A 23,937-nucleotide genomic window follows, 5' to 3' on the forward strand; every position below is an offset into this window, starting at 1 on the left:
AGAGAAATCAGAAACCTGAGGGATAATTAGACTCAGTAATAATAACAGAAATTGTCCTGATAAATTAAAGTCAAAATGTAGACAACAAACCAAGGACCAAAAGAAAGCCAAACAAAAAGAGACCCTGAAGGCAGAAGAATTCCAAAGGAGTCCCAAAGCAAAAACCTACGTCGGAAATCCAGGACCATGAGATAAACACCCTATTATAAAAATAACTGTGATTTTTGTAAGAGAAAACACTGTTAATGATGTGATGTTGTGTGGCTTTAGTTCCACAACTAAGAGCTGCTAGGCTTCTATAAATAACTGAGAAAATGGGTCTTTGATCTCTGAATTGTAAGAGTTTAATGACGCTGAATGCATGACTGAGTCTTTGGGCAGAAGGATGCACTGAGAGGAATTGTTGGGTTGCTTATTTTCACTTAACAAAAATGAATGCAGGTGTCTCATGTTCTCCAAATATTACCTTATTGTGTCCAGTTTAACAAGAAACATCTTAAATGTTTTGTGCAAAGCTACTTATCCAATAACAAAATAATATTAGAAGATGGGAATACAAACTTTAGTCTAATTTTTAATATTAGTTATATTCAGCTTGAATCAGAAGGAAAAGAAGGAAGCTTAAAAAAACCCTATATTTTCTGTTGTCTACATTGTAGTGGGTGACTTTGCCTCTGAACAGGAAAAGGGGAGTAGGGAAGAGGTTAAAGTGGGATTCAGCATGTGGGGAACCCTAACATCAGTTGTAGCCACTCAGTGTGGGGAAAAGTAGGTTACAACAGGTTAATTTTCTTAGTGTACAGGCTGTGATCAGCTGATATGGATATGCACTGAGGTTCACTGCTCTTTGTGGATATACAAAACTTTGTTGTACACAATCCAACAACATGTACGCATATGTTTCAGTCAGTGTAGGGGATGGAGAACTGTTTACTAGATGGTTTAAAGTTGGTATGAACCATCTAAACATCATCAGCTTAACTTCAGATTCATCTCTGCTAAACTTGATTGTATCCCAACTTGCACCAAAGTCACTGTACACCAGTCACACACTGTTCTATACTTTAAAACCATCACAGTACAGCAAACTGACCTGTTTATTTTGCACTAATCTGCAGAGTATTTTCATGTAGTCTTTAAATAAAATAGTCTACCCCAGTTAACAGGTCCAAACAGAAAGGTCTGGGTTGGCCAGGTTTGAAGCTGATCAGTGTCTAGCCCTATCTCTGAGCCTACAGGAATCATAAACTGCCTATACCACAGGTCTCCTTCTTCAGTCACTATCCCAAACTCAGGGCCTGACTGGTAAATTAAATAGTTTACTTCAGTTTACATCAGTTTCTTCAATGTATTCATTTTCTTTCTCAAGTTACTGGTAGATGAGGCTTTGATACCAAAGCTACTTGATTAAGCTGGATTGCAGAGTCACAGTATTTACCAACTCAGAAAGCCTTTCTGGTAGAAGGCAAACTGCCAAGAGCAACACCAGTTTTCTTATTAGGGATAATGAGGCTGATGACAATGGTGGAGATTGTAGAGGGAGATCGTACAGGGTGGGCAATTTATATGGACATTTGTTTTTTCAATAGGAAGAGGGCCATGTGACACATCAAACTTATTGGTAATGTCACAAGAAAAATGATGGTGTGCTTGGTTTCAACGCAACTTTATTCTTTCATGAGTTATTTACAAGTTTCTGGCCACTTATAAAATGTGTTCAATGTGCTGCCCATTGTGTTGGATTGTCAATGCAACCCTCTTCTCCCACTCTTCACACACTGATAGCAACACCGCAGGAGAAATGCCAGCAAAGGCATCCAATATCCATATTTTGAGGTGCTGCACATCTCGTATCTTCACAACATAGACAATTGCCTTCAGATGACCCCAAAGATAATAGTCTAAGTGGGTCATATCGGGAGACATTGGGGGACATTCAACTGGCCCACGGCGACCAATCCACTTTCCAGGAAACTGTTCATCTAGGAATGCTCGGACCTGGCACCCATAATGTGGTGGTGCACCATCTTGCTGGAAAAACTCAGGGAACGTGCCAGCTTCAGTGCATAAAGAGGGAAACACATCATCATGTAGCAATTTCAAATATCCAGGTTTCCATTGATGAAGAATGGACCCACTATCGTTGCACCCCATATACCACACCAAACCATCACTTTTGTTGTTCCAACAGTCTTGGAGGGATCCATCCAGTGTAGGTTAGTGTCAGACCAATAGCGGTGATTTGGTTTGTTAACTTCACCATTCACATAAAAGTTTGCCTCATCACTGAACAAAATCTTCTGCGTGAACTGAGGGTCCTGTTCCAATTTCTGTTTTGCCTATTCTGCAAATTCTGTGCGCTGATCTGGGTCACCCTCGTTGAGATGCTGCAGTAGCTGGAGTTTGTAAGGGTGCCATTTGTGAGTAGCTAATATCCGGATGTTCGACCAATGCCACTGCGACATGTGGCGAGTGCTACTCTGTGGGCTCTTGCTGAATGATGCTAAGACAGCCACTGATGTTTCTTCATTAGTGACAGTTTTCTTGCGTCCACATTTTGGCAAATCCAACACTGAACCAGTTTCACGAAACTTAGCAAGCAGTTTGCTAACTGTAGCATGGGAGATGGGTGGTCTCGTAGGGTGTCTTGCATTGAAATTTGCTGGAATGACCCGGTTACTGCGTTCACCAGATATAAACACAATTTCAATCCGCTCCTCAGGTGTTAACCTCTTCGACATGTCAATGGCTGTGAACAAAGAGAACTTTGCAAATAACTCATGAAAGAATAAAGTTATGTTGAAACCAAGGACACCATTGTTTTTCTTGTGACATTACCAATAAGTTTGATGTGTCACATGGCCCTCTTCCTATTGAAAAAACAAAAGTTGTATCCAAGATGGCCGACTTCTAAATGGCCACCATGGTCACCACCCAGATTGAGGAGTTTGCCCCCTCACATATAGACCTACTAATGTGTCACAAACAGGACTTTAACTTCACCAACCATTCCCATGTTATTACGGTGTTTCCATATAAATTGCCCACCCTGTAGATGCACTCCATCCATCCATCCATTCGCTTCCGCTTATCCTTTTCAGGGTCGCGGGGGGGTGCTGGAGCCTATCCCAGCTGTCATAGGGCGAGAGGCGGGGTACACCCTGGACAGGTCGCCAGTCTGTCACAGGGGTAGATGCACTCATTCAGATCATTTAAAAAGATACCCCCCTCAAAATATCAGTTGTTTTAACCCTCTTGAACAGTTGTCTAGCTTTGTTATTTCTGGTCAGGTCAGCCTGGTAGTTTTTGAATTTGCTATGTCTCTGTTGTTCTTTTGTTCTCATAATGCCTCATATGCGCCCTATTGTATAACTCTTTCAATAAAGAATATTAAAGAGGAAGAAGAAAAACAACGTGCCAATCACACAGTCTTGTCATTTCTCCCCTTTACATTGTGTGAACACTGTTGTGTCGACCTGAGTTATTACTCTGTGGGCTTACAGAAAAGGACAATGCAGCTGCTTTGGGGAGTTATTTCCTTGGGGAACAGGAGAATTGTTCTGTGATGATTACTTGTAACCTCTGGGCTATTATTTGAACGGAGTGTCCACTTTTTAAATGCCAGATAGGGCTGGGGGTCTGCTTGACTGATTAAGCTATTTGTTGAACGCTCTGTGCAATTTGTTTGCAGGTTTTCAAAACCACTTGAACACACAGCTTGACTATAAGCTGCTATTTCAGCGCAAGAATCAATCAGAATGAAAACTAGTTTTAATATCTCAGCCTTGGAATTTAAAGGATATTGTAAAACGTTTTCATATTTTAAAAAAAATATCGTGTTACATGTGTCAATTTTGGATCTTTACCTATTTCCTTGCTTTCCAAGGAAATAGCTAAAGCGTCAGTGATAACTGCCAGCAAACCCAGTTAATTAATTTACATGAATTACTTCCAGTGAACAGTAGGGGGTCAACTCTTCTGGTTGCAATAAGAAGTCAGATTGTATGTAATGTTATTGAAAAATGACTCAACTTTTTCACATTAAATACTTCAATCGGTTCATCAATCACTACTCTAAGGTCTTTTTTAATACAACATGGTACTAATCTTATATATAATGGTGCCTTTTAATTTAAAAAGGGACCATTGTTTAATCTAAAATCTTCTTAATGCATGTACATTGTCATCCCTTTCTCCATTAGCTGGTAAATTCAAGTTGGCATTGTATGTGTTATGCATATGATTTATTAGAAATACAAGGATCTGAATCCAGTGTTACAGCAAACAGTATTTTAAATCAATAATCAAGCTTAATAAATTTGAGGATTATTTTATATGGAGTTCAGTACCCAGAGATCAATAAACTCCCGCCTACATTACACAACTACGTTCTCATTTCAGACCTTCTTCCTTTCATTGTTCTTTGTAAAAAGTACTCTGGGGGATCTGGATGGGAGCTGTCACCAGTTCTCAATGTTGCTTCTACTTCTGGCTCATTTCATTGCTTTCCTTTATGCATCCAAGCCTAGAAACGGTTCAGTGACACCATTGCAATCACAGGTTGATGGAGTTGGTGAGTGGTATCTGGCAGTTGCTAGGTGAAATTTGCAGTAGCAATTGCTGAATTTGCCTTTAGTTTGCATGGAAAACATTAGTTTGCCTGCAAATTTGCCAACATGTGATAGTGAAGTCATGAAAAGGGTTACACAAACACAAAAGCTGAGATATTTTGCATTCAAGGTAAATTCTGAAATGTGTGAGTTGAAGTGCTGAAACACAGCTCTTACTTTGATGGTTTGCATTGCACTTTGTTAAATTTTGCTACTGCTTGCTGAGAAGCTGGCAAGTCTTTGTAGACAAGTCAATGTTTTCTATTCGAACTGGAGGCAACTGCAGCAATCTGCAAGCATTCAAAGTAATCGCAGAGAGGTTTTCGGTGCAGTACTGCATACAAATCAGTACTCACGATTATGAATTCAATTTTAAACAACCATTCTCTTCTGTCTTTGCTTTTTGTGATGGACCGAGCAGTGAAGGAAACTTAGGCACAGGTTAAAGTCCAAAAAATGATTTTTTTATTTAACCCAAAAAACATAATTGGTTAACTCATGCAAAAAGAATCAAAATCTTGGGCCCATAAAAGAGGTCAAACTAACAAAACTCTACTCAAAGTTAACAACACAACTGATAACTCAAACAAACTGACCTAACTTAATGAGACAAAGGGGAAACTTAAATAGTGGCTGATCAGCCCACAAAAACAGGAAAAGGGGTAAAACACACAAAACCTAACTAAACCAAACATAATGAACTCCAATTCCCCCCCATGGTCCTGAGTTATGGCGTGAACCAATTTGTAGCCTTCCTTTAAAGCTCGCTCCGCCCCTTTTCCACCTCTTGGCTCCTTAATCAAGGGACTGGAACAGCTGCAACTAAGGTAACTCAGAAAACAAAAGATTAATCATACATAACAGTGTAAACTAAAATGTGCGCACTTATTTTAGAATGCAGCGTTATGTGGATATGTGAATGAATTCTAAACCAAAACCAGTTATTTATTGTTCTGTAAATAAATTCCTATATTTAAAGAAAGAAATGTGAATGCAATGTTACTTATAAGCCTCTACACTAACATGGTGATATTACCACTGTGTGGCTGTAAGTGCAGCCATCACACACTCCCCCTCTTCAGATCTCTCCCTGGGACAGCGAGAGAGACAGTCTGCAGTGCAGTTATCCTTGCCGGGGATGTGGTTGATGGTGAACCGGAATGGCTGGATTGCAAGGTACCATCGCGTGATCCTTCCATTTGTGTCCTTCATTCTCTCTATCCATTGAAGAGCCTTGTGGTCTGTTTCCAATATGAACTCCCGTCCGAGAAGATAATACCTAAAGGAGTCCAGGGCCCATTTGATGGCAAGTCCCTCCTTCTCGATGGTTGAGTATCGCACTTCCCTCGGAAACAGCTTTCGGCTGATGAAGGCCACTGGATGACGCTCTCCAGGCGGTCCCTGTAACAGAACAGCTCCCAATCCTCTCTCTGAGGCATCAGTCTGAAGAATGAAATTTCTCTCAAAATCAGGGCTGTGCAACACTGGGCTCTTACTCAGAGATTGTCGTAGGTCCTGAAAAGCCATCTTAGCCTCCTCTGTCCAGGTGATCTTATTGGGACTTCGGGCACCAGTCAGATCCGTCAGAAGAGCTGCCCTGGCGGAGAAATGAGGGATAAACCGATGATAGAATCCTGCCATACCTAAAAATGATCTCAGCTGTTTTCTGGTCTCTGGCAAAGGACAGGATTCTATGGCGGTGACCTTATTGACTTGAGGTTTTATTACTCCATTTCCAATCACAAACCCAAGGTACTCAGTTTCAGCCTTGGCAATGGCACACTTAGCTGGATTAACAGTCAACCCTGCAGACTGAAGACGCCCCAATACCTTCTCCAGGTGTTTCAGGTGTTCTTCCCAGGTAGAACTAAAAATCACTATGTCATCAAGGTAGGCTGCAGCAAAATCAGACAGTATCTGGTCCATCAGTCTCTGGAATGTTGCCGGGGCACCATGCAGTCCAAAGGGCATGGCTTTAAACTGGAACAAGCCCCACGGGGTCCGGAAAGCAGTCAGCTCTTTTGAGCGCTTAGTCAGTGGTACCTGCCAATAACCCTTGCAGAGGTCTATTGTTGTCAGGTATCTGGCCTTCCCAAGACGCTCAACCATGTCATCAATGCGGGGAGTTGGATATGAATCAAATTGTGATATTGCATTCAGGTACCTGAAGTCTATGCAGAAACGGATACTGCCATCCTTCTTTGGCACCAGGACCACCGGGTGGCACCACTCGCTCTTCGAGGCTTCAATGATTCCTAGTGACAACATCAGGTCGATCTCCTCTTTCAACGGGATCAGTAGACGCTCAGGTATCCTGTAACTCATTCTCCTCACAGAAGCTCCATCTTTCAACACAATGTCATGTTCCACAATGTCCGTTCTACCAGGATTTTCACTGAACACATCTAATTTACACAGGTTTCTCACCTGAGCCTGTCTTTCCTCAGGAAGATGGTTTAGATCCAGGTCCTGAGGAGTGGGTTTTGGCAGATACTGATCATCCACTTCCTCCTCCTCCGAAACCTCCCGGATCAGAAAGACATCTGCTTTTGGTCTCTCCACCCATTCCTTAAGCAGGTTAATGTGCAGTACTCTGCTGGAGCGGGGCTGATCTGGAATAGCGACCTTATAGGTTGTTTGTCCAAGTTTCTTTTGGACCTCATATGGCCCTTGCCACTTTGCTAACAGCTTACTGTCATCACTTGGAAGAAGCACCAGCACCTTCTCACCAGGACTGAAGGATCTTTGCCGAGCTGACTGGTCGTACCAGGCCTTCTGGTGCTGCTGTGCTTCCGCTTTGTGGGCTTGGGCCAGCTCCGTCATCTTCTCCAACCGTTCCCGCATCTGGACAACATAAGAGACAACATTGACAGCCTGTGATCTTTCTTGGTCACCCTCCCAAGTCTCCCTTAGAAGAGACAAGGGGCCTCGTACCTCATGGCCATACAATAGTTCGAAAGGTGAAAAACCTGTAGAAGCCTGGGGTACTTCTCTATATGCAAAGAGGAGGTAGGGCAGCCACTGATCCCAGTCTGTACCAGTTTCATTGACAAATTTGCGTAACATTTGTTTCAGAGTCTGATTGAAGCGCTCTGTTAGGCCATCTGTCTGAGGGTGGTATGGCGTTGTCCTCAGGCTCTTAATCCCAAGGAGCTGGTACACCTGCTTCAACAAAGTGGACATAAAGTTAGTGCCACGGTCAGTAAGAATCTCACGAGGAAAACCAACCCTTGAGAAGAACTGTATGAGACAGAGGGCGACTGCTTTGGCTTTTATTGATCTCAAAGGAAAGACCTCTGGATACTTTGTAGCGTAATCTGTCACAACCAGCATGTAACGGTTGCCTGCCTTGCTCCTTTCTAGAGGACCAACAATGTCCATTCCTAGCCGTTCAAATGGAGTGCTGATAATTGGTAGAGACTGGAGAGGAGCTCTGGAGGGGATTTTAAGAGAAGACTTCTGGCACTGAGGGCAGCTTTTACAGAACAGTGTTACATCCGAGCGCACACCAGGCCAATAAAAATATTTTCTAATGCGGGCCATGGTTTTGTGCTTTCCCAAGTGGCCAGCCCATGGAATGGAGTGTCCCAAGGAGAGCACCACCTTCTGGACTGCTGTAGGAACCACCAACTGCAATGCTGAACCCTGCTGACGATACAGAATGCCATCTTTCAGCAGAAACTCCCCCCTGCTGTTCAAATCTTGCTTAGTTCCTTGGTTCCTCTCTGCAGCTTTCTGGAACAGAGATGTTAGAGATGGATCGTCATGTTGCATTTCAATAATATTAACAGGGATTTTGAAACCCAAAGGTAACTCAGGCTCTATGCTAGGAGCTTCTCGAACAGCAGTATGTAGAAACTTCTCTTGCCTTCTCTGTCCACGTGACTTACGAGACTTCCCGGGTGCAGTCTCTATGTCCGCATCATAGAAGGGCAAGGCACGGAGTGGGTGTAGGGACTCCTCTTTCTTCTTAGCTTGAGCTCTTGTTACTGCAACATTGCATGTATGACTAGGATTCAGCAAGTCAAACAACACAGGCAGATCTCGACCCAGCACTACTGGAAATGGCAGATTCTCTGCAACACCAATATTTAGAATATACGTTTGTCCTTGTACCTTGATGTACAGATCTGCTGTTGGATATGATCTCTCATCTCCATGAATGCAGCGAACAGGGATTGTCTCCACATTAACTTTATTTGCGGGTACAAAGTCTCGGTGCACAAGAGTCTGAGTACTTCCTGAGTCAACAAGGGCCTTTAATGGTTTCCCATCAACCTCAACTAAGGTCATTTTGAAACCATTCTCAAACTCCACTTTAGGCTCCACACTTTGTCGGGGCACAAAACACATCTGAGTTATTTTTGTAGAATCCTTTGGGCACATAGGTTTTGTGTGGCCCTCCATCCCACACAAATAACAAATCACAGTCTTGGGTGGAGGTCTTGACGGCATATTGACAGACTGGCTCTTTGGAGGCTTACTCACCCCTGCTTTCTGGTAGTGAGGGACAGATTTTGAACCATCTCTCATTTTCCATGCTGTGTGGCTCCATGACTGTCCTTTTTTCCGTGCCGCCACAAACACATCAGCCAGCTCTGCAGCCGCCGCTGCAGAGTTTGGATTGCGTTCTTTAATCCATATCTGTAACTCAGGAGACAGCATTCTCAAGTATTGTTCTAAAATTAATATTTCACTAACCTCATGCACCGTTTTTCCTTTTGGCTTCACCCACTTCTCATATAACTCTTTCAATCTTGCATATAGTTCTTTTGGATTCTCATCAGGTTTTACCTCCAGTGAACGGAATCTCAGTCTATATGTCTCAGGATTAATGTCATATTTTTGAAGGATAGCTGCTTTCACTTTGTCATAGTCTAGAGAGTCATCCATATCCATATGAACATACGCACCTCTTGCTTTGCCAGTGAGTAAAGGAATCAGATGAAAAACCCAGTCCATTTTTTGCCACCGGCAAACTACAGCCATGCGTTCAAATGTTGTTAAAAAATGTTCAATATCATCCTCCTCTGTCAATTTTTCCAGCCTGGGTTCATAAAAGCGAGACTGACCTGACTGAGGATGTATTTGCTCATTACTGGAGCCAGCACAGGGAGGATCCTCCTCTTCAAAGGACTCTACCTCTGGTTGTTCAGGTTCCTCCATTTGAGGCTCAGAGACCTCCATTTGAGGCTCAGGGACCGGGGAGGTACGAGCTTGCACTTCTACCTGCAACAGCTGAAACTGATGTTGCAGTGCTCTAAAGCGCTGTTCCTGGCGGGTAAACTCCTCCCTTCTTCTTGCTTCCTGGGCCTCCTGCTGACCCATATGAGAACGAAGCATGGAAATCAGTTCTGACATTGTCGGCTCCTTACCTTGGCTCTCAGTACTATCCACCCCTCCAGAGGCTCCATTTTCCTCTCCTCCTTCTACTTGCTCTACCACTCCAACTGGCTGGTTTTGACAATCTCCTTTTGCTCCTCTGCCACTCCTTCCCATTCTGTGCATGGCTTGATGAGTGAAGAGGGGAAAAAAGAGAAAAAAAAATCCTGTGCCTTCAACTGCTGATCCCACTCCTGACACCACTTGTGATGGACCGAGCAGTGAAGGAAACTTAGGCACAGGTTAAAGTCCAAAAAATGATTTTTTTATTTAACCCAAAAAACATAATTGGTTAACTCATGCAAAAAGAATCAAAATCTTGGGCCCATAAAAGAGGTCAAACTAACAAAACTCTACTCAAAGTTAACAACACAACTGATAACTCAAACAAACTGACCTAACTTAATGAGACAAAGGGGAAACTTAAATAGTGGCTGATCAGCCCACAAAAACAGGAAAAGGGGTAAAACACACAAAACCTAACTAAACCAAACATAATGAACTCCAATTCCCCCCCATGGTCCTGAGTTATGGCGTGAACCAATTTGTAGCCTTCCTTTAAAGCTCGCTCCGCCCCTTTTCCACCTCTTGGCTCCTTAATCAAGGGACTGGAACAGCTGCAACTAAGGTAACTCAGAAAACAAAAGATTAATCATACATAACAGTGTAAACTAAAATGTGCGCACTTATTTTAGAATGCAGCGTTATGTGGATATGTGAATGAATTCTAAACCAAAACCAGTTATTTATTGTTCTGTAAATAAATTCCTATATTTAAAGAAAGAAATGTGAATGCAATGTTACTTATAAGCCTCTACACTAACATGGTGATATTACCACTGTGTGGCTGTAAGTGCAGCCATCACACTTTTCTAATAATTTTTTCTTTGTTATCATGAACTTATTTGAGTTACTGTGCTACAATTCCCATGGCCCAGAAACTGAACACTCTTTCTACAACAAAGACACTTTTCATGCTAATTTATCCATCTATCCTTTAACCAGACCACTTCTTAATTTGTCTCCCATTTGACAATTTATTTCCATCTTTCAATCTTTCAATCTTTCAGCCTGAAGACTTCTAGGTTAACAAGTATTACTAAAGCATCAATATTCAGCTGTGTTGGGTCTAATTCTGCCCCATTTAACTCATTCAGGTGTATTGTCCCCACAGCTGTAGGCTATAAATCATTCACACTGACTGTTTGGTCCCAGCAGACGAGAAATATACCCTGACTTTCTACAAAATGAGACATTTATATGAAAACAGGTCAAACTGTGTGTTACTGCTATGCATCCCACATCAGGGTCACTGCAGTCTTATTTGTTTTACTTTTCCTAGTGCTCCCGTAGATGATTTAAGGGTTTCAGTCAAGCTGCTCCTCTGCTTGTTATTAAGTATGATTTCTCAGAAAATTCACGTTTAGTTTATAGAGTTAAGGAATAAAGAAAACCAACAAACAGGAGAAACAAAGTGCACCTTTGCACATGATCAAAGTGCTTTGCTCTTTTTTAAGTCTGCACAAATTACTACTCTTATTATCTTCAGAACTTTATTTAAAAATATGGTGTTCTTGGTGATTTCAGGACCTGAAGGGGAAAAAAAAATCAACCTTAAATAATTCAGTCACGTTTTTAATCCATGCTTATATCTCAAGTATAGTTCTACCTAATTTTATTTAATACCATCAGGGCCAAACATGTTTTATTAAATGGTTTTCTTTTGAATTAGTCAAACATTTGAATATTCCCATTTTCACTTTCTGTTTTTCTTGGGGCATTTACCTACTTTTGGTGCCTCTGGCTGACAATAAATAAATAAATAAAAGCTTCCATACCTCGAAGAAAAAGGGGATACTGCCTAGGGGACTTGTGAAAGTTTGGGCTGCACCACAGGCTGGAAATTCATATCATCAGTTCTTACTTTGTAGTTTGCAGAGTCTTATTTCAAGGATACTTTCATTTCACTGTTAGCTTACTGTTAAGTGTTCAGGATGTGGTAATACGTATTTTGTCCCCTACAAGTTATCTTGGCATGGGCAGTGAAGTGGATATGATGTCTTGATGTGGCAGTTTAAGGAGTTAGGTTTGTGTTTTAAACTCTGTTATTCAGTCGCAGGTTGCCTCAGTTTCTTGCCACACTGGTGAAGCCTGGGGCCAACCTTGTATCATGTGACTGGAACACTTGTTCCTCAGCTAATTCAGAATCTCTTGGCTCTTAGTTACCTCTGACACCTGTAGGAGTAAGAATTTACTTGTTCATCTGCTGGTGCACTCTCCTCCGGCACCTCTCAACCTTCCATTAAAAAAAAACTTCCTTCCTCACCTCTCCTTCAAGTGAGACTGTTTCCAAATATTACAATCAGTTCTACAAGTCACAGCCTCCATCCTGCATGGATCCTGTCTCTTTCCCTCTGTGCAACTCAGTCTCACTGCACTGCCACATTTTTTTTAACACATTAAGCACATAGCCTCTTGCTTTCTGGGTCTGTAAAAGTCATCAATGTGACACTACTAGCAGATATTGTTTTTTGACGGTTTAGCACACTTTCAAATCCTTTGCTCCATGTTACAGGCACACAACCAAACAGATAAGCAAAGCCGAAGTGCAGGTATGATGTGTTTTTTTACAGGCTAAGTAAAAAAAACACTCGTTACAAAGAATACTATGTATCCTTGACAACATATCCACTCATGAAGAGCATTTACATGGAAATACACAAATTCCAGATCACAACGCTGTCAACCAAGAAATTGAAGTTCCAGTGAGTAATTAATTTTAGCACTTACTTTTGCATGGATTTTACTTGCTGCCTAGTTTCACTCCAGTGAAAATATTGCGCTGTGAGCATAATCATAATCCCAACTTTTTTGCTCATAGCATAATAGGGCTGAGGACAGTCCACTGAGGATGCCTCATCTCTCATAACTGGGGTCTTCTGCCCCTTGTCAGCCACCACTATGTCTGGTTGGTTGGTCAGCAGCTGCTTGTCTGTCTGGAACTCAAAGACCCAAAGGACTTTAGCTCTGTTGCTCCCAACCACCTTTGGTGGTATCTCCCACTGGGACTTGGGGACTTCTAGTCCATATGTGGCACAGATGTTTCTGTACACTAACCCAATCATGTAGTTGTGTCTCTTAGTGAACGCTGTCCCACCTTGAATCTTACAGCTTGCCGCTACCGTATCTTAGCCACGAAGGTTACACACAGAATACATAAAATCCCAGAGGATTAAGTGTGACAAAGAATTACAAACAGAAGTTTGAAGGCACAATAACTCATCATTCAGTAATGGCTGGACGAGTCAAAGGAAAAGGCCTTGATCTAGACAGTTTCATCTGGAAGAAAGTGCACTTCTCCCTAAGTCTTACTGCTTAACAACTCTATCAAGTTTCCCTACACTTGTCATGCATTAGATCCAACAAGAAGCTCACTTTAGTGCAACCACATATCATAGCTCATCTTGGCGCATCCCAAACTCTTTTGATCCTCCAGTTTGTTGTGTTCTCATGCCAAGAAAGGCACATTTCAAAAAGCCGTTTCTATGGGCTGAGATTCACAGATGGTAGGCGGGTGCATGTCAAGATTTTTCCGATATTCCCATAAGCGATAGAGACATGCAATATTTATGATTTTACTGTTTTGGTGTGTGTGTGTGTGTGTGTGTGTGTGTGTGTGTGTGTGTGTGTGTGTGTGTGTGTGTGTGTGTGTGTGCTTTTGAGTGTGTGCTTTTGAGTGTGTGTTAGAGTGCTCCAAAAAATGTTTTTTTCAAAGCTGACAAAATGAAACATGTTTGATGTGTATATAATTTCCCCTTGAACTGCTCTCTGAATGGCTCCTATTCTTTAATGCGTGAGAAACACATCAACATGAGCATGCAAAGCAAAATAATTCACAGTTAAGTGCTTTTTACTTCAAAACATGTTGCCTAATGCCTCATCACGTTAAACTTAGTGTGATTTTTAGTGGAATTATCTCAGATTTTTCCTTAAAGTTATATGTTTCAATGCATGTGTGGGTAGCTTCAAGTACTGCAATTGCTTAAAGTTTCTAACAGTCAAAGTTGAATTAATCTATTGGTGCACTGTCTCTGAGAACATTTTTTATTTGCTTTATCTGTACTTAAGACAGACTTAAAGTTCAAAAAGGGGATTTTGAAATGGTGACAGATGTCACCAACAGTACAGACAAGTGATAAGAAAATACTAGTATTGTTACTGATCCAACCATCCTGTTAAAACAACCTGTTCTTATTCCCATACTGTCAGATGCTGGCATCTTAAAGATAAGCACAAGTTTCCTTTTTCATTGCTACTGGCAAAAGGAATATGGAAGCAGAGAGCAAATGGCTCTGTCTAAAAGCAACAACTCTATAGAGTTGTTGAAAAGTGATACCTACAGCTTTGTCACCATTGTTAGGCATCACTTTGTAGCTGTTAGTTGACAGCTTGTGGATATTCCAGGCCTTAGTTGCATAAATGGCCCTCTGTTGTATTTAGCACCCTGTCATATGTAATTCAACAATATCATTTGCTCCAGCTGCTTCAATCACTTGCCTCAAAGTTGATACATTTGCTTATGGACACACCGGCTTCACATTGCTAACAGTTATTTTACTGACATTTCTCTGGATGGTGCTAATCTCTTCCTGCCAAGCTTCTACTAGGCTGACTCATAGGCCTCTGAATACTTACTGAATACTTACTGCATGGAAAACAATTTCCCTTCTTCATCACTTCATTTCTAACTAAAAAAGAACAAAGCAGACACTTTATTGCCATTTGGAACATACACGTGTTAGTGCACATTAGAATTAAGTTTTGGATAGGAAGATTCTGACCCTTATAAGGATCAAACCCACAGAGTTAAACGGCCAAATGTGCAAAAGTTAAAAGGACTGTGCATCAGTAAATAACTCGCTGCTACAGTAAGACATTATTCTGTGCTCTATGGTCGCCTGTCACAGACTTTGATGTTAGCTATGTGGCACTTTTTAAGCAGGCTGCTAAAAGAAGGATCTTAATGATATTCTCATTAGAATAGAGTTTACTGTAGATATGTGGGTAGATGAAAGGTTTATTGTTATATTAGTAACTAGTGATTCCATCAGTGATTGCAGAGCAATTAATCTACCAATCTATCTTATTGCCGGAATAAATAAGAGCAGTACATTATTATCTTAAAAAAAAAAAAAGTAAAAAGTAAATGTGTAATACATTAATGTTTTTGAGCAATGACCCCAAGACTGATTGCTGCATAGGTTGCTGGTTCAGTCCTGGGTGTGTTTTACAGTTTCAGGACAAATATTTCAGGGACCAAATACTGTAATACACACTGGTGCTATGATAAGTACAGTGACAGAATTGTTTGGACAATATTTGAGACAAATTTCAAAACAAATGTGTCTTCTACTGCAGCAGAATAGCTCTGGCATGACAGTAGGGATCTACTGGACAGCGTACTGGGAAGTCAGGCTCTAGATTAGGACAGGACTCTTTAGTAGGACTTCTTTGTTGTTGGTTCTTTTTCCTGGATTTGTTGACAGGAAAAGAAAAAAAAATATGATCAGCTGTTTCCTAAAGCCTAAAGTAGAACAGGGGGAGCATCCTGTACACAGTGGCAGAGGTAAGAATGATGAAATGTAGACAACATCTGCTGCCCTTTCGCTATGTGGGGAAATGATGCATCTGCCAAGCCTGCAGCTTTCCACCCTGCTGTGCTTCCTCTCACAGCAGCCCTGCCCCAGCATTTGCCTCAGGAAAAAAAAATCCTACTTATTTTCTTATTTTTTAAAAATTTCTTTTGAAACAATTTGAAACAATCAGTATCATAGCTTTTATATAAAAGATGGATGTAGACAGACTCACTGCACCCTGTTAGTAACATTCCATTATGAAGCCCAGAGAAACACTTATGGGTGCAAAGTTTATAAAATTATATAATGTTGTTTTTATTTGGCATTGAATCTCTCAACTGAGATCAGATACTTATCATGAAAATGTTTTCTGAAGTCACAGTAGTAGTGTCTATTTCTCATTGACTTCTATACATTTAGACTTAAAACCAACTAGAGGAGTTGCCCCCTGCTGGCTTTTTGAAGTAATGCTGGTTTTAAGCACTTAAGCACCCCTATGAGCAAGCACTTTGGCGACAGTGGGAAGGAAAAACTCCCTTTTAACAGTAAATAACACCGCTACTTAAATTAACTTATTTTTCTTGAATTCTTCCTTTACAGGATCGAGGACCAATGCAAACGTCCAGGTCAAGGACAAAAATGGGAAGCTCCTGATCGCCCAAGAAGAGCAACACAAAAGATGGGCCGAACACTTCCAAGAGACCCTTAACCCTTTAGAGCCGATCGGAGCGGGAACGCTCTGTTATACGTAACTATTTTTAAATCCCAGTAGCACTGCAACCACGTAAGCTAGTGCAAAAATTTTTTTTGCATATGAAACCGGAAGAGTTGTACTTACATCTTATGCCATCAGCTTGTCCTAGGTCACGGTTTCCTTCCACATAAAGCTTTGCAAAAACTGCATAAAAAGCGCTTGCAGGAACAAAAACATAATATTCCAGAAACACGCTTTACCGATCCGATCAGCTGTCCATAACACTTCCTACGTTGGAATAGACGTCAGCGCGAACTTTTGCATTTCCGCCATTACCTGCCCGAAACCGGAAGTGACGTCATTTTCGCGGAAATGTAGTCTTTTTTGCGATCAGGGCCTCAGGGCCTATACTGCTCTTTTTAAAAGTTATCTTTGACTTTATGACTTTCTGTGTCGTTTCTGGGATGCTTAGGACTCATATTGCACTGCTGGAAATAGTTTATTTTGATGCATATGCTGCTTTTTTGCAAATTTGCAGTATAATATTTATTTTCGTTTTTCCTGCAGTGTATAAAAATTGGTGTATTTCAAAAATAAAACTATGAAGACACTCAAAATAAATTTCCTGTGGTGGGAAACTATTTTGTGCAACTTTTTTGTATTTACAGTTTTGAGGGATAAGCCTCTTAAATTTCTCTAACTACAAATATATGTTAAAAAATCAAAAACGATTTTCAATTTTTTTGTAGTTTATTGCACTTTTTTGCAATTTATGTAATTACTATACACTTAATGAATACATATTATTAAAATCTGGGCTATAATGGTTGTATTGATGTATAGCAACTTGAAATGCTCCCAAAAATGGCTCCACAGCATGTAAAAATATAATATAAGCTCTGGCGGACTTGGTTCTATGGTAGGTCTTAAAGGGTTAACCAGCCAGAGCCCGCCAAGACGTACAATTTCGAGGTGGAGAATGCACAAGATGAGCTTGGGTTCAACACTGGCAGAATCACCATCGAGGAAGTGAAGATCGTGATCGAGAGCCACAAGAACAACAAAGCGGCCAGCTTAGATGAAATACCAGCAGAGCTCCTGATACACGGCGGCCAAGCCATGGTAGAAGAATTGACGACCCTGTTCAACCTGTGCTGGCAAAGTGGCACAGTGCTGGAGGACTGGCGGAAGGGCGCCATAGTCAAACTACCAAAAAAGGGCAACACCTCTGAGTGCACCAACTGAAGAGGCATCACCCTCCTCTCTGTGCCTGGCAAGCTATTCTTTTTTTTTTTTTTTTTTTTTTTTTTCTAAATGACATCAGAAACAGCAGTATGCGACATTACGTGATGGCAGAGCTTCAGTTCATCCTTTGTCATTTTTTTTTTTTTTTTTTTTTTAATAAATAGGACAGGGGGAATGAATGAGAGAGAGAGGGGGAGAGAAAGAAAGAAAACCAAAGGGGAGAAGAGACAAAAAAAACCAAAAAAAACTCCTGGGTCACCTGTATGGAGAAAAAACAAACAAACAAACAAACAAACAAACAAAAACAAACAGAGGAGACAGCAAACAACAAAGAGCAACATAATAATAGAGAAAACAAAGCACCATCACAATAAACTAGCTAGTCATAGATATCAGTATTTACTAAGTAATAAACGATATTGTGCAGCACGCAAGATAGACAGCGCACAGTGTGCTTTGAGGCAGCAGCCAAGAAAGCTTTAGTCCGCGTCTGTGAATACCCATGTGTGCATACCTGTGTGGATCAGCATGCTTGCATTCCAAAGGTTTCTCCATGTAATGATCTGCTAGGGAGTGTGGGGGGGCCACAGCCCCGTCCTCCAGGGTGTGAAGCGGGTATGGAGGAGATCAAAACTCCAGACATCCAGAGGTCCCCAGAACACAAGCTATTCTGTATCGTCCTCCTTCGACGACTGAGGAGTGCCCTCAACCAACGTCTATGAGAGGAGCAAGGTAGGTTCTGAAGCGGCCGATTGTGCACGGAACAGATTTTTGCCTTAAGAAACATAATCGAACAGTGCGTCGAGTACCAGCAACAACTCACCATCAATTTTGTCAATTTCAAGAAGGCCTACGATAACATCCACCGCGATTCGCTTTGGCAGATCCTACACTTGTATAGTGTCGCTACCATCTTCATCAACATCTTCAATGACCTGTACTTGCGATCATGCTGTTGCGTTAAAACCAGAAATGGCCACACTGACTTCTTCGACATCACCACCGGCATCAGGCAGGGCTGCATCCTGTCACCTCTGCTTTTTCTTGTTGCCCTCGACTACGTCATGCGGAAAGCCGGTGCCCGTATAGGAACTGGCATCCATTGATCTGGCCAAGACCGTCTTGGCGACCTCGATTTCGCTGACGATATCGCCCTACTTGAGGAACACGAGCTGAAGCTACAGCAAGGAACGACCGATCTAAGAAAAGAAGCCGGTAAGATTGGCCTGAGGATCAGCTCTGAAAAGTCGAAGATCATGCACGTCAGCTCCAAGGACCCACGATGGGGGATCTACATTGGGACACAGCAGCTAGAAGAAGTGAAGAAATTCACCTAACTTGGTAGCATGATTTCCAAAGACGGCGATGCGGAGGTGTATGTCAGGAAAGCCAGCTGCGGTATTTCGGAGGATGAACAAGGTCTGGTCCTCCTCGACCATCTCCCTCAAGATCAAACTCCGCTTGCTTAATTCGATCGTGATCCCAACCGCGATTTATGCCAGCAAGACTTGGAAGGTGTCGGCCTGTATCAACACCAAGCTCGACGTCTTTCAGCAGCGATGTCTTCGCTGGATTCTGAAGATCCGCTACACCGACCACACTACCAACACGGAGGTCCTGTGAAGGAGTGGCACAACTTCACAACATCCTCGCACTCCAAAGACTCCGACTGGCCGGCCATATCCTCTGCATGGATTACAAGAACAGCGATGTGCTGGCAACCCCTGGGCATTAAAAGACCACGAGGACGTCCCCCGCAACACCTGGCAAAGGTCATTCCATCAAGACCTAAAGACATCGAACAAGCCTGGGCACAAGATCGAGCCTGGTGGTGTTTGTTTGCCCCCCGATATGCCACATAAGGCATGGGAGAATATAAGTCTAAGTAAGTATTCTTCACTTATTGAGACTTTCAGAGATAAATTATTAGTTTTCCTTTATTTAATGTAGGTGGATTTAATGTATTGTGCAGAACTCACATGTAAATTATTTGCATTCTAAGTATATTTTGAGGTATTCTCATAAGCTTTGTGTGTACACGTGTACAGCCATATGTGCCTACATATTATTATTATCAATGTCTATTCCTCCAACACACACACACACACACACACACACACACACACAAATAATTTGTGCAGCTTTTTGATTTCACACAAGGCTTGCCATGCGTTTCTTGATAAAATGCGATAGTGACCTGAAAGCTGTATAGACACACATAAACACATGCAGAGGCGGGTACTTGTGCGTATGTGTGTGTTTCATTTTGTGGGGGAAGTGGTCAGAGAGTCTTGATTCTGCCTTCTGGGTTTGTGGGAACAAAGGTTTCTAAAAATAAAAGTCATCCCGTACTGATTCTGGAGAGAAGTCTTGACGAATCACTGCATTTAAATATGACATTATTTGGCACTACAGAGATCTTTTAGAGGAAAATAGCCTAATTAAAATTGATTGCAGTTTGTCACAGCCTGCACAATTTCAGGTTGCTGATGAAAAGTGCAGTGTTTTGAAAGCTTGAAAGACTTGAATTATCTTTTAAAAGGCTGGTACACAGTAAAGTCTTTATGTGCATAAGAAATAAGAGTTTATAAAACACTTTTTGGTTGTATGAGATTCATTTCCAAGCAGCTGGTTAACCACACAACTATCTCTGAGGTCATGACCTTTGTTTTGGTTATAAAATTCTGTGTCTCAACAGTTTACTCGTGGTGGGTATTTTGCACCCTGATTCCTGGATATTTAAACTTATTAGATTTAAATATTACTGTTGATACCTTCAGAAAGGAATGATTTAGTATGGATATAGAATGCAGAGTTCTCCTTGTAGACAAGAAGATCATGGCACAAATTTAAAAATAATATTTGGTTGAGTGTTAATGGAAGTAACTATAATTTTCAGCTGGGAATAATACTTTTCCCTTTGCCTGAGATAAAATGTTTTAGTTTTGAGTCATTGACACTATTATAACATTTATTATTTTCTGCGCTGATGTTAATTTTATTGCAGAATCTGGAGAATCATTGGACGTGTTTGAGGCATAAGAGTTTCCATCTCATCCGCAGAAACACATTCACATACCAAGACACATAATAGCAGCTGAATGCACTGCCTGGATTTTAGGACAACAGGGTCCTCAGCAAGCCTCAAGATTATCCTTAGCTTAGAACGGATTTCCAACTGACCCAAATTTTGACCAACATGGAAAGTGTTAGTAGCATCTTTGCTCTACTTTCTGTAGGGAGGTCCTTGGAAAATTTCTTTTCTTTTTCTTAGTTTGTGTTGACATTTATAAATAAGGACGTGGTGCAGATAATTCATTCAGTGCTATTTGTAATGGCTATTTCTGTGCAGTGATTTTGTTTTTCAGCTTGTCTGCTAACAAGTTCGCACTGACATAATAAATAAAATATATTATATTCTGGTTGTTGGTACCAAAGCATTTTTTTCGTTTAATGAGTTGTTTTTTTCCCCCAGAAATTTCCCTGTAACTCAGTGATGCAGATATTTCCCTGTAACAAAACTAGAAAGATGAACTTTTATCTCTTCTTTAAATTGTTTAAACACAAGGCTCACTGATACATTTCAGCACGGTAAAAGAATGCTGATGCAATAGGGACTCAAAGAAAAAATACATCTCTTTGTGGATTACAGTGTTGCTGCTGTTTCTGCTCCAGCTGTTTTATTTTCTGCTCTCCAGCAGCGGACTGAACAGAGTCTCCTTGAATGTTTGCCATTGGCCACTGCAGCTCAGTGTGTGTCAACTCAAATCAAAGACTGTGCTCATCAATTCATACATTACAGTAAATGGGCTCCCCGGTAGCGATGATGGCCCGAGCTATTGATGACAATCCAACAGAGTGCATCAATAATGCAAAATCTTATCTGCACTCTACTTGAACCATCTGGAGATGAACAGAGGAATATGAGGGTACTGATGGGGATGTTTAAATTCTCTCTGAAGATAACTGCACAGACAGACTTTCAATTACTGGTAGCACAGACACAGAAAACATTCCTGCAAAAACTGTTAATATTGAAAGGTCTCACTCCCTGGGCTGCTTGATGCATCCTAATTATTTGTTTATGAGGAAGGTGTTGTCTTGAAACAAAATATCTCTGATATACAATTGACAGGTTTCCTCTTCATTTGATTGTCTTAACATCCACCTTGTCCATTTAGGGATGGGGTTACATTTTAGCACATGTTAAATAAGGATGGTTTCAGAACTATTTTTTCCATTTTGGCCTTGCATTTTTGCCGTAAAAAGTTTCTGTTTCAGCATGGTGAAAAAGTGAAACCCTATAAAATGAGTAGGTCTGATTTTCTGATACTCTAGCTCCGCCCCTAACCCTACAATTTCTCTGTCTTTTGTTGACCTCTGTCTGTGGACTTTTATTTATTCCAGCTTTAATTCACTGTAGTTGTTTCTTTTTGGATTTTTGATCAAGCAGCAAAATTCATGTTTCCCTGTTACTTTCATAGAGGTAGCAGTGGAGATATGTTCTTTAACCTAACAGCTCAACTTCTAACTGATTCCAAAGTGAGAATACACTGGTTTAAATCAGATGCGCCTCAGCTGTTTGATGGCCTAAGGCTAAGCCATCATCAGTGAGAACCCCAACTCAGAGGCTCAGAATAGTCTGGTAATTCTTCCCAAACTGACAGATTTCCGACGCTGTCCTACTCATTTCTTTGGGAATTCGTTTTTTCTTTTTAAATTTTAGCACACTGTGCTAATGGTGAGACCTCTAAAACAACCACATTCTTCTAAAAAAGGTCAACAATTTAAATGAACTAGGCTGGTAATAATCAGTCTAGGGAATGTGTCAAATCCAGCAGTTTTTTTGCACACAGACTCAGTTAGTATTAAACATCTGTTTTGGTTCAGTAAATATAAAATAGCTTTCAGACTTGTATTTTGTGTTCCTGCAGGCTGTCTTTGTTTTATGCTGAGTTTTTGTTTGAAGGTCTGATAGTTTAACATGAGTTTTCTTGGAACTGGATGCTATGGGTCTGAAGTACCAAAACAGTTGGGGTTTTGTAACCATAAAACCACATGGGCCCAGTCTAACTATCATGGTCCTGGGTCGGTGACCCAGCGCTTTAAGTTTATTATTATCATTTTTCTAGTTTATTCTGATTTTGTATTTGTTCTTAGGGTTTGAGTTGTATGTTTCTATCATCCCTACCTGTGCCTCCCCTCTGTGTTCTGTTCATGTCCCCAGTTGGTAGTGTAAAAAAGTCTGTGAGTTTCCTGTTTTACTTTGTAGGTTTGTCTCGTTATGTCCATTAGTTCCAGCTGTGTCCCCACCTGTCTGCCATTTCCTAATTACCTGGTGTGTGTATTTATACTGCGTGTCTGCCTGTGATCCTTGTCGCGTCGTCTGTGTTCATCATTTTACCCTGTGTACGCTACATTACTTCGTGAAGCCCCTGCATGTTCAAGTTTGCTGCTCTATAGTTTAGTTTTCTCCAAGTTTAGTTCATCCTTAGTTCTGTTTTGCCATCCCCACTTTATGTTCGGTATTCTTTATAAATCACCCTCACATCCTAATAAGTGCTGCATTTGAGTCCTCCTTTCCACACATCACGCGACTGCTGCCCCTAGTCGTGACACTAACAGCCTCAGTAGGAAGGCTGCCCTTCTGTTTAACAGAAAAGTGTGTTTGTGTTTGAGCTGAGAGTCGATTTTAGTTTCTTTTTAACTGCTCTGTAACCTTGAATACCTATTTGTTCTGTAGCCAAATTTACAAAGGTCCCCTTACCTCCAATTTAGAAGACTTATTGATCCACTGTGCACATCAGCAGTTTCTATTCTGACTCCTGACAATACCATTTAATACACTAACCCTGATCACCTTTAAAAACCTAGCTTTTATATATTTTCAATGGGCAGACTTTGGACAATCCAAATCCTACCACAAAGCACACATTGTCTCTTCTGTCAGTGTTAATTAGAATACCAACACAGACTCACCGGCCTCTTTATAAGATACATCTGATCGACTACTCGTTAACACAAATATCCAATGAGTTAATTTCAATACATTTAGGCATAGAAACACAGTCAAGATCCCCTGCTTAGGTTGAAGCAGATGGGCTGTCTTGAAGATCTTGAAGGTTTGAAACTTGATGTTATTAGTTAAGGAAGGATCTGACTGGTTATGGGTCCTGCCCTCAATATTCCTGTTTAACTTCCCTGCCAATTGTCACCTTCATGTGAACCTGTGATTTTCACAATAAGAATAAAACTAGCAAGATTGAATAAAGTGTGTTTTAAGTTAAACCCTCTTGTGAAATCTTCTTACTGGCCAGATGGCATTGTTTCAAATTTATCTAAAGAAGAATCTCTTTTGAACCTTGCCATC

General features: G+C 41.1%; 1 protein-coding gene across 1 annotated transcript; it reads right to left on the reverse strand.

The window, feature by feature from the left end:
- Positions 1–5,054: 5,054 nt before the first annotated feature.
- On the reverse strand, positions 5,055–10,849 carry LOC309690612 (uncharacterized protein). Its single transcript, XM_082507774.1, has 2 exons — positions 6,775–10,849; positions 5,055–6,207 (listed from the first exon to the last, which is right to left on the reverse strand). The coding sequence occupies exons 1-2, from the start codon at positions 10,116–10,118 to the stop codon at positions 5,643–5,645; spliced, it is 3,909 nt and encodes a 1,302-aa protein (XP_082363900.1). The 5' UTR covers positions 10,119–10,849; the 3' UTR covers positions 5,055–5,642.
- Between the last annotated feature and the right edge of the window lie 13,088 nt (positions 10,850–23,937).

This window comes from Aulonocara stuartgranti, assembly GCF_965226115.1.
Source record: "Aulonocara stuartgranti genome assembly, chromosome: 16".
In the NCBI taxonomy this organism is placed as follows: Eukaryota; Metazoa; Chordata; class Actinopteri; order Cichliformes; family Cichlidae; genus Aulonocara; species Aulonocara stuartgranti.